The sequence below is a fragment of the Lygodium microphyllum genome, chromosome 2 (genome assembly GCF_053477565.2).
Source record: "Lygodium microphyllum isolate KBCC chromosome 2, Lygodium_microphyllum_v1.1.10, whole genome shotgun sequence".
Lineage (NCBI taxonomy): Eukaryota > Viridiplantae > Streptophyta > Polypodiopsida > Schizaeales > Lygodiaceae > Lygodium > Lygodium microphyllum.
In genome coordinates this window covers 189,210,169-189,223,397 of record NC_141136.1, presented here as the reverse complement: position 1 = coordinate 189,223,397, position 13,229 = coordinate 189,210,169, and the positions used below count along the sequence as shown (strand labels likewise).

At 39.6% G+C, this 13,229-nt stretch overlaps 1 protein-coding gene across 1 annotated transcript; it reads left to right on the top strand.

Moving 5' to 3' along the window:
- The first annotated feature begins 6,440 nt into the window (after positions 1–6,440).
- Positions 6,441–10,858, top strand: LOC148040735 (protein disulfide isomerase-like 1-5). Its single transcript, XM_087661312.1, has 12 exons — positions 6,441–6,976; positions 7,943–8,072; positions 8,150–8,315; positions 8,400–8,518; positions 8,666–8,746; positions 8,848–8,934; positions 9,136–9,207; positions 9,313–9,381; positions 9,455–9,535; positions 9,838–9,972; positions 10,057–10,110; positions 10,209–10,858. The coding sequence occupies exons 1-12, from the start codon at positions 6,504–6,506 to the stop codon at positions 10,311–10,313; spliced, it is 1,572 nt and encodes a 523-aa protein (XP_087517438.1). The 5' UTR covers positions 6,441–6,503; the 3' UTR covers positions 10,314–10,858.
- Positions 10,859–13,229: the final 2,371 nt, after the last annotated feature.

Sequence of the window (13,229 nt, the reverse complement as noted above, 5' to 3'; positions counted from 1 at the left end):
GATCCGCTAGGAATCCATGTGGTCTTGGTAAAGGAAAGTTTATCTTCATTTGTTTATTTAAGGCATATGCACAAATCCTTGCCATCCTCTTTGGAAAATGAACTCTACTTGTTGGGTATGTCATTTACTCTCGCATTCAATTGCCTTACTTGTCTTGTGCTCTCTTCTATGCGCATGGCATTGATGATGTGCACATCCTCTTTGTGATTCTCTTTTTCCACTCCCTTCTTTACTATTCTTACTCACTACCTCTACCCACTGTGAACTTGACGTTTATCACCTTGGAGAATTCATCCTTTATGGTGCATGTGCACACACACACACACACAAAGAATGAGAATGTTGTTTATGTTGGAATGTGTGTGCACGCGCGTGTGTGTCTTAGAGAGAAAGCACATGAGCTCAAAGGGAAAGCAAGAAGGTAGAGGTGTTATTTTTGAAGAATGTAAAGTGGTGAGTCCAAAATCAAAAGAAAATAGATTTAAAAATGTGCATTTTTGGTTCTCCATACCAAGGAGCCACTAGGATGTTAACAACATTCAAGATACAAGTAGTAAGTCCACCTTATCATGCATATACCCCTTTACATTAATGTCATATGATTCTTTGCATTAGTTATGAATGATTTTTTTCTTGGCATATAGTCTAGTGTTTTAACAACTTTGTGTGCATTTTCATATTTCATTCACTTATCCAATCCAATACAATTATGTAGTTGTTGCTTCTTTTGATGACCTCTATATCATGAGCATTTAAATCTTGTTCATAAATTCCCCTTATTTATGTAGTTTTCTTGAATAAAATACACACATTTCGTATTAAATCTACAAATAGCCCCTTGATATGGTACCCTTCTATATGTAAAAATGTGACAAATCCCTTGTGTTGAATCCATGTGATACACAAGTTATACTATGTTGAAGGTGGTAACATTTAATGTAGACATATCTTGGTAAGCTCTAGGTAAGGGCAAGGATGAAACCTATAGTTTTTTCTACTTATTCGCCACCTATAGACGTCCTTTTGATTTGGAGACCCCCTTGTGTTTGCTTGTCCTAAATTGAACAATAGAGTGAACAAGCTCCTCACTTAGCCAATCGGTCCTACATTTGCAACCTTCTTATATCCATTTGAACTTCTTGGCTTGCACATTAATACAATGTTTTTTCAAAGTTCTTGATTGGATACCAAGGGAGTTAGGAACAATAGCCTCAAAGGTAGCCAAGTTGTGAAGTTTCCATATTTGTCCACAATGTTCAAAAGTGCACCCAAGGAAAGTGGCATAAACTTCAATCCAACTAGAACACATCCAAAGCCCTAAAGCAAATTGCCAAGTCCAAAATATGGAAATAAGTCTGAGAGAAGAAATTAAGATCCTACAAATGAGGATAGCTCAAAAAAATGTATATATGTGCTACACATACATGCATATGCACCCATGCATGCACATAAATGTAAAGGGATTTATTGTGTGTGAGTAATCCCCTAAGGTTGAAGACAAACAAGATAATATTGATGCATTGCATGTAGATTAGGTCAATGAGGTATTGCAATGGCATATACATCATATTCTAAGCATGTTTTATATGTTTAAGAAATTATGGTTTAAAGCTCGATTATGACTTATGGAGAGAAATGTGTTCCAATAATCAAAGGATAAAGGTATACACAATAGTGGAGAATTCTAAAGTTGAAATTATTGATGACCTCTTCTATTTCTATGGATATGTAAAATGAAAAATATTGGAAGATACGTCAAAGGCTCAAGTACTTATAGAGAGAGGAAAAGTGTAGATTATGGCTATGTTCACATGATGGCAGTAGAAGTTGATGGTATGGGGATGCATTTTTAGGTGCCAATGATTCAAAAGTATCCCTACTACCAACCTTGAGTTCACACAACATAGGTGGAAGAGACGTTTTTAAAGTTTTGCTGCCCATATGTTCACACAATGGTAGTAAAAGATTTAACAAATAAGATTTTCCATTTGACAAATGTGTGTAATTTGTGAAGAATTGAAAACCAAGATAAAGTTGGATTATAAATTTCAAACTACAAAGATATTTGAAAAACAAGGTTAACTGTAACATTGCTTACGAAGGAGAGGGTGCATCAATTATCAAAGACCATGGTGGAAAAATACATGAAGCGTTGCATTTTCTTTTATGTGGAAGATGATGATGTCCCCCTTTCCAAAATGCTATAAGCAAAGACCTAAAGTACTTTCTTCCTTAAATATTCTCTATACATTAACCTTGTAATATTGTTGTGCCAATCAACCCCAAAATCAAAGTCAGTGGGTATAGCTCCACCACCACCTTTGTTGCCACATCTTTTGCCAGGATAGGATGAACTACTTGCATCTCAACCATTGAGTTTGTTGATGTTCTTCCGAATAATAGTTACTTATATCACCCCTAGTGCATTTTTGACCTAGCTCATGTCTTGTGAAGTTCAAGGAGTGATGGATTGACCCAGCCCATCCCACATCATAGTTCCATATAAAATAGTTTGCTACAACTGTTAATTGCAAAAGAATAGAATGGAATCCTTTACGATTAAAGTAATCCTCATGGTCACCTTTGGAGCAATGATAGGAATATGTGATCCATCAAGTACTCCTACGACATAGAGGATACCTCTCAAGGCCTCAAATTCCTTGGCTAACGTCTCAAATCAAGCTTAAGATGGCCACTTAATGTATGCATCCCTTAAGCTTGATTTCAAGATGGCCTTACAAAAGTCTATGACTATTCCACAAGCAATGCTCTTTGCACACATGTGCAAATCTACTAAGACCTCTATTGATGTATCAAAGGCCAATCCATGAAGAACAAGACAAACACATGTACTAATACTTAAAGTAGCTCACATATTAGTAGTTTTCTTTTCCAATTGTGGAGCTAGCTTGCCAGACAAGTAATGAAAAGTCTCTCTACTAATGGGAAGATGTCGCTTAAACATACTTGCCAAGAAAATGTTGTGGATGTGCATAAGCCCAAGCCTTTCTACAATCATGGCCCTTCATATGATCAATTGTCTTTGCAACATTTCTTAAACGACCCATACAATGAATTAGATGCAACCATATTTGTAGCACGGCCTCATCAATGTGTATGTGGCTAGGTGCAAGTAGCTCCATGATTGCTAAGAAGCACAATCATGCACAAAACATAGTGATTCTTTTGAAGATTACCATTATAACCTACATACACACATCTATGTTAGTGATAAGAATTATTCCCTTGTGCTAGATTTTCAATACAGACATATATATTAGTGAGAACAAATATTTCCTTATGTTATTTTTTATAGAAGATATCAATAGCACATGTTAACTATTGACAAGTTAACACTTTAATAAATATTTTATAATTACAAGCTATTTTAACTCATTTAGTTTGATCAAGAATATCTATAGCCTCTTGCCAAAGTGAGATCTACTTGAGACTATCAAGAAGTGCTCAACCAATTTTGGCCATGTTAGCGAAAGGGTTCTCACATTTCAAAGTGGTACGATGAGATGAAGGAAAAGATTGTTGAATTGTGCTTTGGTTTGCTTGGGAGTCTCCCTCGATAGTTGTTTCCCCCCCATAGCACCTACATTATGATTAGAGGTGGTAGATGCCGCATGGGAGACACAATTGGAAAATGCCCTATTATGGTACTATTTATCCACCACATCATAGCACTTGTAAGTGTGACATCTGTCATTCCAAACATCGAATTATGAGCCTTATTAATCCTATATTGGCCTAACACTGCAATCCACTTTTTTTGACATGATTCAATGTCTTTGTCAAATTCATGATAAGTAGAGGACAAATTTTTTGCTACTTTGGCCCAAAGGTTCACCCCTTGTTTTTTGGGGTTTCCATATTCCTCATTCATGCCACCTCATACATGAATGAGTCAGTTTATCCAGAAACCCTTCCACCTGCTTTTCCCCTTATTGTCATTGTCATAATCATCATACACCTTTCTTCTTTATGGTACATTACTTCTTTGATGAAGCACATTTTGTCACTTCATTGTTGAGCTCTATTTTTTAAATATTTGGCAAAGGGCTTGGAGGGTTGAGAAGCCATAGGGTTTTGACTAGGACCATTTTCCATGGTTTTTGAAGTAAATAAAGGTGCTTGAGGAGAAGTGCGCGGTGGTTTAGGAGGTGTTTGAGGAGAAGGGCTTAACGGTTTAGAATCTAAGTGTGGGGACAATGTTCTAAAGAAGAAGGAGGTGGTAGGTGAGGGGGATGTTAACATGACAGTGAAGCCATGGGGGGGCATGGAGAAAGGAGAGGTTGAGAAGGGATAGTAAGCAAATCGAGAGAACATGGGTTGAGAAATAGAGTTCTCCTCATCATCAACTTGGAAATCAAATTGGTGTTTATCCATATTACCTAAAAATAAAAGAACAAAGGGAACCAATTAGCAAAGATAGAGAAATATCTATGTATGCACTTTCATATGTGGGCTTGAAAGAGTAAATGTACCTTTGTATCACACACGTACTTGCGCTTATATCTACGAACATAAGAATATAATTTGAGAAGGCAAATAAAAAAATTAAACATGCTTTGGAAATGACATAGGTATGGTGACTAGCGCCAAGCTTTATAAACGCTAAGGCCAACTCCAAGAGAAAGAAGAAGAAACATGTGATAAAAAATGAAAGGTTTTCTTTTCTAGTGCTATATGGAATGTTAGGATTTATTTCAAACATTTCGAAGCTAAATGTTGGAGAGGTTAATGAGGGTTGAGAAAAATGTTGGTTACGAAAACAAGAAATGAGGTGATTTAAAATGATTTTGATATGCTAGCCACTAGATGCATAATCGATGTTAGCGTGTCCGATCAACAATGGTTGGGTTGGGGGGGGGAGAAATGGAGATGATTTTGGCCATGACTAGAACACTCCTACATGTTGTGTCATGTGAATTCAGATTGGCACATGGAGCTTGCTGGTTGGGTGAAAGATAGTTACACATGGTTTGCTATCTTCGTCTTCTGAATTGAGCCTATGTTCTCTATCTAGAAATTCCACATTGAAAGACATCCAAAGGAAGCATGGTGGATTGTTAAAGAGTCTAGATACATTGAAGTTTGTGCACTTAAAGATATTGGTAATGGAGAAGAGTTGTTATGAGACTATGAATTTTGGTGCACTTATAAATCTTGATGAATTTGCACAAAAATCTTTTCATAAATGTGATCTATCTCATCTGGGCATCATAGCATCCCTATCTTAAGTAACACGTGTCTAAAAGATGTGTTTGCCAAAATCATCCCTCAACATTGGAAACATCCATGCTTGATCAAACAACCATGTTTAATAAGACAACCAAGTTCATTTGGATCCAAGAAACAACAGAGGGCATGCAACAATGGAGAGAGAGAGAGAGAGGGGGGGGGGGGGGAGGGAGGGAGGGAGGGAGGGGTTTGGTATTTCCAAATTCCATGTGACTAAGAATGTCAAAATTAAGTGAGAAGAACTATCATCCAGTATAGTCACAATATTATTCCCTAGATGTGAATGTCAAAATTAAGTGAGAAGAACTATCACCCGGTATAGTCACAATATTATTCCCTAGATGTGAATGTCAAAATTAAGTGAGAAGAACTATCACCCAGTATAGTCACAATATTATTCCCTAGATGTAAAACCTAAGTAATGGCCAATTTCCCAGGTGTGCAACCCTGCTTCTTGGCTAAGTTAGATACACACTCATAAAATAACTTAACTTGTCTTGATACTACCCTTGGAATTAAGCTGTTTACACATGATTCAACATTAACATTTAAGAAAATCGTAAACTTGAAGCATTTAGGCTATATTCCACACTTTTTACTGTATGACACTAACCATACAAATGTTAAGGCTGTCTAGCTTTTCAAGAAGTGGTTGGGAAACAAAGAGCTATCAGGACAATAAGGAAATTTTGACAAAGATGCCAAAGGAATACGATCACACGTGTATGAAGTGAGATAGATTTTTAGGCACGCTATCCTCCAATCAATCAATGACATGTGGAGGCAACTTGAACAACTAAATGGAGCACCCTCATTTGTGAGGGGGCTCCAGTGATGTTTGCGAGTGCCATTTCTCCCAAAGTAGATGATCAATGGCATTGTACATGCGAGCAATGTTTATTCTTTCTCGATTTGCGCAGGTCGAATTAACCTGCGCGTGTCCTGCCTCATTGGGTCCTTGAGATTTGAGTGAGGGTGGTCCACAACGTATGGGCTAAGTTGCCACGTGGGCTGAAGAGCAGACAGATACATGTGGGGAGGTTTGACTTGAGACGAGGACATGGAGGTCGGTAGTTCAGTTGATGACGATGCAGATTGTAGTGGGATGCCTCGATAAAATAAATAATAAAATAATGTATATATATATATATATATATATATATAAATATATACTGTGTATATATCCCACAGTATATATTGTCAGATCTGCACAGAGAGACAGAGAGAGAGAGAGAGCGCATCTCAGAACAGCCATGGCGTCCTGTTACAGGGTCCTCGCCAGCGTTCTCGTGGCCTTGCTCATGGCATTGGCCGCCGCCGCGCCGGCCCTCTCCGCTGCCGATGACGAGGATCTCGACCTGCTCGACCTCGATCTCGAAGACCCGCAGCCCGCCGCCCACCACTCCCCGTCCTCTGTGGTCAGCCTCGCCCAGCAGAGGAAAGCCCTAATCGAGCTCTCCGACTACACTGCCCCCGTGCACATCTCCGAACATGAGTTCGTCCTGCTGTTGGGCTATGCCCCATGGTGTACCCGGAGCGCTGAGCTCATGCCTGAGTACGCCGCTGCGGCCCTCCTTCTGCAGGATGCCGGGATCCCTGTCTCTGTCGCCAAGATTGACGGTAACAGCCAGACGCATGCAGCTGCTGCCTACGGCATCAAGGGTTTCCCCAGCCTCTACTTCTTTGTCAACGGGACCAAGCAGCGATATACCGGCGGCTTCACAAGGTACATTATCTTTTTTGGGCCTCCCTTTGTTTTGCATCCATGCATCTATCTACTGAGACAGGTAGGATTTCGATCTATGCACTGCATCCGTCTCAAAAAAGGAGTCTACTTAGCTTGTACAATTGGGTGACGCGTTTATTGTGTGCTTACACACGCTCAAAACTTCAATGCGTGCCATAAAGACTGTACACCCAGCTTGACAGTCGCAAGTAACTTCAGCAAGGAATATTGGAGCTTTGGAAATGAGTTTTAATTGTCCTGCTCCCCAAGAATTCCCTGCTCCTCTCACCTCTCAGGAGGCAGTTCAGTGCCTAAAACATTTTTTCATTTGATAATGCTCTGTGGGAGAATACATGTCAGACTGGTGATTAAACAACTAGGGTGCAAGAGCAGCTAGCTGCATTGCTGCAAGCGCATGCACATAAGTTTGAGGGATGCAAGAACAGCAGCAATAGTTCGACAGCTAATCTCTGTATCACACTGTTTTTTAATCTGCAAATCCCAAGTCTGATTGGCTGTGATTATATGAGATTAGTCAAATTATCGTTCTGTTTAGATTCATGACGATAGTTGTGGTGCCTTTCCAAATGTGCTCAAAGGGTTTTGTTAGACCCTTTTTCACGTTTTTGTGTATGCGAGTAGCATGCTTATGCACAGCATAGCCAGGCTTGAAAATCTGGGGCAAGTCAGATTTTTTAAAATTATAAGTGTGATAGAAGTGGGAAGCCAAATTATGTACATTTTTGTCTTTGTTTTAAGTAGGAAGCAGCAGTTCTGGGTTGAATCAAAAAGCTGGAACTCATAGGGCATTGGGAGATATCCAGATAGTTCTCACCTTCGGGACATGTTTTTTGTCACCTTTGCATGATCGTCATATTTGAAGAATAGAAGTGTTTCTGTGGAAATAGACTGGTTAGTTTGAAACATTTGTCAGCCATGAGGGCCACCTTTCTTCTTGGTGGGCAGGAATGAGATTGCTGTTTGGGTTAAGAAACGGACAGGCTTACCTGCTCAGACAGTTTCGTCAACCATTGAAGCTGAAGAGGTTTTGCACCAAAATGGAACGACTGTGGTTGGATATTTTGAAGATTTTACGGTATGTTTGCACGCGGCTCTCTTGAAAGCATTTTGCATAAGGTTTTCCTTTCAACTGCAAGTGACATTTTGTGACAGGGTCCAGACTATGAGGCATTCATTAGTGCAGCCAAGGAGGAGTTAGAGACAGAGTTTGTTCAGGTAAAGGATACAGAAGTCATAACGGTATTGACAGGAAGAGTGCCGAAAGTGGAACCTTTCATGTGCATATTGAAGAGTAAACCTGAAACATATGTACCTTATGGTAAACAATCAATCCTCACAGAGTTTTATGAGTGTGTTTTTTTAAATTGTTTGATATTTAGTATTTTGGAATTGTTTTGTGCAGATAGCCAGTTTGACAAACATAGCATTCTCTGGTTTGTTGAGGTGAATAAGCATCCACTCCTCACAGAGATTGATCGGCATAATTACATGAAGCTTTATGCAAGCCCCCTGAAAGTGCAAGTATGTTGCCGTCTAGTAGCATCAAAGCATTAAATTAAAGTTGCTAGCATCAAAAGGTGACTTTGTAGACTATCTTCAAAAATTTCTGGGCATTTCACATTTTCCTATGGACCTCTGGACCTAACTGTGTTATCTTCATACATATAGGTGACTCTTTTTACAGATGTTCAAAGTTCAAAAGAGGAGATACAGTTGGCTCAGGATGTTGCAAAAATCTTCAAGGGACAGGTTTGTATAACTCGTGCAAAACTTACTCTTCAAGGGACAGGTCTGTAAAATCCTGTATACCAGCATAATGCAGTCATAACATGCTGGTTGGTTTTGGCCAGCTTTTGTTTCTACTAGCAGATACTGCTGATGAAGAGCTTTCAAGGCCTACATTGACTTTGTTTGGATTGGAGCCACAGGAGCCCATTGTAAGCACTTTCTCCTCCTCCAATGTTTTTCCTTGGGATAGGAAAACTATCACCTTAGCTATTTTCCTAAGCATTTTTTGGTTGCACATGCCTACAGTGTTGGCATAAGAAAGGGGTGGGAGGGACAGATGCACACGAGAGAGGGGCTGGAGTGATGATTGAGAAATGCTTTTCATGATGTTACTGGTTTAAATTTGACAGGTTACGGCTTTCAATTATGACAATGGACTTAAGTATCTACTTGAATCAGAGCTCACTAAAGACAATCTCATGGTAAATGATTTTGAATCAACTATTGTGATATTTGTGACTCTCATTTGTGGATATTGGCATGCTGCTCTCAACTGGTCTTCTATGGGATCAAAACTTTCATTGCAGGAATTCTGTAAGCGGCTGGCAGCAGGAAAGCAGCCTCCTTACTATAAATCTCAAGCAATACCAACAGAGGTAAGGGTCTGAATGCCCTTGTGACTTCGAAGCAGAGATAGCACTGTATCTCAAACCAAAGTCTATTTCACAGGAACGAGGCGATGTGCAGATTGTTGTAGGAAAGAACTTTGAGTCAGTTGTACTTGATGAGTCAAAAGATGTATTCTTGGAGGTGCACACTTTCTCTCTCTCTCTCTCTCTCTCTCTCTCTCTGTGCATGGCACATGTGTGCATGCATGTGTGCATGTGTGATAAATCCCTACAAAGTAGAAGCAATAAACACATCTTTCCCTTGAAACTTGTCCTATCATTATGGAACATACATTACTTGAAAGGTTAACAAGTAAGATTGTCACGATTGATTAGAACACATGGATGGTCAATGAATTGAATGCAGCTCTACCAGGAGGCCCTTAGCTTAAGTTACTTGCTTTATCTGTGCATCTCTTGGTCCTATTTATGTTTTTGTTATAGGTATATACACCATGGTGCATAAGATGTGATGCTGCAAACAAAGCATTTGATGCAGTTGGGAAGCAGTTGAAAGACATCCCTACACTTGTTGTGGCAAAAATAGATGCTGCTGCAAATGAGCACCCACTTCTGCAGGTCTGTGTACAATGAAATAGCTGTAAGCATGTTCCTGCTTGTGTTGGGGGAGAATTGAGAGCAACGGTTGGCTGTGCTGAACAGGTGGATGATTATCCTGAGTTTTTGTATTATCCGGCCAACAACAAAACCAATCCTGTAAGTTGTGTGGCAGTTAAGGTGATGTGAAGGAAACAGTCAAATGATGATTGAAGATATGACCGAGGCATTTGTATGTTTGTCTGGTCAATTCTCAGGTTGCTGCTCCACAAAAATGGTCAACAAAGAAACTTGTGCAATTCGCCCGTGAACATGCTATGGCTCTAATCCCTCCTAGCCATGCAGACAAGGATGAGTTGTGACAGCAGAGGGCGGCTTAATCCTGTATGAATGGCTGATTCTGGTTGACAGCATAAAGCTATTCACTACTGATTCTGGTTGGCAGCATAAATCAATTCACTGCAAACTGTAGACAGTAGGAAGGGAGCTTACTCCTGATTGTTCTGGTTGACAGCAGAAGCTCAGTGCGAATTGTACAAATTGGTCACGTATCATCAACAACACATCAACACCGCAAAACACGCAGCCATCTCTCATTGACCAGCTAGGTAGGCATGTAACACCTGAGGGATTCTATATAAGAGTGAGTTGTAGTAGCTAAGACTGACAACATGAGTGGTAATGAGGTGTCATGTGCTGTCCCTTATTATGTACCATAATTGGTATTGGTATTATTGAGAATGTAATCATTCTTGGCTGCAATGATTCTCTCTCTCTCTCTCTCTCTCTCTCTCTCTCTCAACTTCATGTATGTTGTCAGTGGAAGGTTCAAAGGCTTTTCATGGGCACGAATCTGATTGTCCCTCGTTTGACTCCACTTGCCAATCAGAAAGGAAAAGATGGACTCACACCAAGCTTTTGAGATCTAGTAGTCTTTCTGTTGGCTATAAACCTTGTGAACCCTACTTAGGCTAGAGTTGAGATTTTGTAGATGCCATTTTTGACAAGGAAAATGATAACTCGTGTTATTGTGTAAGTGGATAGTGAAAATTTAGTGTTTTGAATGGAAATCAAGAGTATTAAAATAGTCAACCTAGAATAATGAAAACCCAAACATGGAAAGAATGGCTTATTGGTTTGGAAATTTCAAATCAAGAGTTTTAGGCTATTAGGTTTTTTATGCAACTTCCAAGAATGGGCTTAGACCCGAAGTCTTGATGTTCTAAAGACTAAAAGATAAACCTAATTCAATTTACAATGGAGTGATTGGTATTCTTGCAACAAATGGAACTTGTAATGATAATTGTTGGCTTATTGATTGGGATACACCACCCAAAAAAAAAGTAAATTTATAGAAATTAACTTGTAAAGAAAGATGTTGGTGGGGATAACCCATAATGACTATAGGTACAAATGTTCTTTTGCAATCTTATGCTTGACTTTAAGAGATGTCTTAATGGTGATATTGTGTCTTGATTGAGCAAGTTTGAAATGTTGAGAATTAAACTTGATAATAATTGATTAACATTTGTATATGGTAATAATTGACACTTTTGTATATTACTATCTATAAATGATGCCATTTATAGTTGGTATCTATATTTAGATGATACCATCTTCACATATAAGTGATACTTTTGTAATTATGAAAAGTTGCTTTCTCAATTGATTAATATAAAATATTAGATGGTCTCTACTCGAGGATGGTAGATTTGATTTTTAGACAACTTTTGCTAACATGTTTAAGGATTGAGAATGGGCCATAACAATTTGGAGACAATGGTAGAACTTTGGAGGCGATGTGTGCCAATTTGTAGATGAAAGGTGCTTGAAAAGCTCAAGCTCCTCTAAAACAAGATTTGAAAACTTATTTGTGGTATGGAAGAACAAGGCTTAACACGATGGCTAGTTATCTTGTTGTAATTGCGTTTGAGCACTATCGCCACAAGATGGAGTGTAGTCGTACTTAGAGTCGACATAGGTGGACATAGACATCCTACTCTCTCTATAGGTAGTGTTTGGTGTATAAAGCTTGACATAGTCACAACAATGAAATTAGATACCAAAGTGTACTCAACAGAACAAACTATAGGTAGTGTTTGGTGTATAAAGCTTGACATAGTCACAACAATGAAATTAGATACCAAAGTGTACTCAACAGAACAAACTCGAATATATATTGCTATGTGAAAAAAACAATTCAACTCTTTGCAGAGATGGAGAGTGATAATGATATAGTACTTGGAAAACAACTAGTGAGGGATCACAGAAGCTTCATGAACTCAAGACAACCAATGAATACAAGACAATGACAGTACTATTGCTAGTTATTGTGATCAAGGACAATAGAAGAGTTTGCTCTATTATTAGGTAGCACTTAGGATGCCATTCAAAGGACTCCGACCAAATGGACACATGAAAGGTCTAATAGTTAAATGTGGGAGCCCTTTGTCTTTGAATACTAATTTCCCTTGAATACATGATCCCTTGGTCTCTTAGATTGCGCAACTCTTGATCTCATCGCTCCCTTTCTTATATAGCCTACTACTTGTTGTGATACTCTCTCTCTAAGTGCTGTGACAGATAGTTTTTATTGCTCTTGCACCCATCTAACACTAGCATGTACAATGTAATCGAACCCACAAAATTACTCGGTGATGTCGCCTTCATCCTTTGTGTTGGGTGCATTGTACTGTTGGATTTGGGCCAGAGGGCATCCTCCATGCTTAAGGTATCAACGAGCTCCTCCACGGCAACCTGTTTGCCTTCATCGGTGGGTAGGGTGTGCTTGCCAGTTACGGTTACTTGTTCCTTGGGCGGCTAGTTTGCAAGGATTTGAAGTGTGGGCAGTTCGTTCCAAGGCAAGGCGACAAGTGTGGAGCCTGGGAGTGAGGGGGGAGCAAGGTCGGCAGGAGGTCTTTCGCCTTGTTGTGGTGGATAGGGTAGAGTTACGGTGAGTTGGGGCTCGGGGAGTGGACATGGCATCAGAGCTCCTCAACTCATCTGGTTTGTTAGGCAGAGGCGGGAGTTTGGAGCAGGAGTTGGCCATGGTGGCCTGGAGTTCGCGCTTGCTATTTTCCCAACGATCGAGCCACTCTGCTTCATAGTCTTGTTGGAGTTCTTCACTTATCCTCGAGTAGAGCAGGGTTACGCCATTCGAGTTTTCTACTCCAACTGCATGCGCTTGGAGAAAAACATTCTCCTGCTATAAGTGCTTTGCTTTGCTCTTGACATCATCTATAAAGGCCAACTACGCTTGTTGGCATGTCTTCAACCTT

Excerpts from the sequence above, each read along its gene's own strand:
- LOC148040735 (XM_087661312.1), top strand. The coding sequence starts at position 6,504 with ATGGCGTCCTGTTACAGGGTCCTCGCCAGCGTTCTCGTGGCCTTGCTC. Across the intron at positions 8,935-9,135 it reads TGGAGCCACAGGAGCCCATT|GTTACGGCTTTCAATTATGA; the intron begins GTAAGCACTTTC and ends TAAATTTGACAG. Across the intron at positions 9,208-9,312 it reads TCACTAAAGACAATCTCATG|GAATTCTGTAAGCGGCTGGC; the intron begins GTAAATGATTTT and ends CTTTCATTGCAG.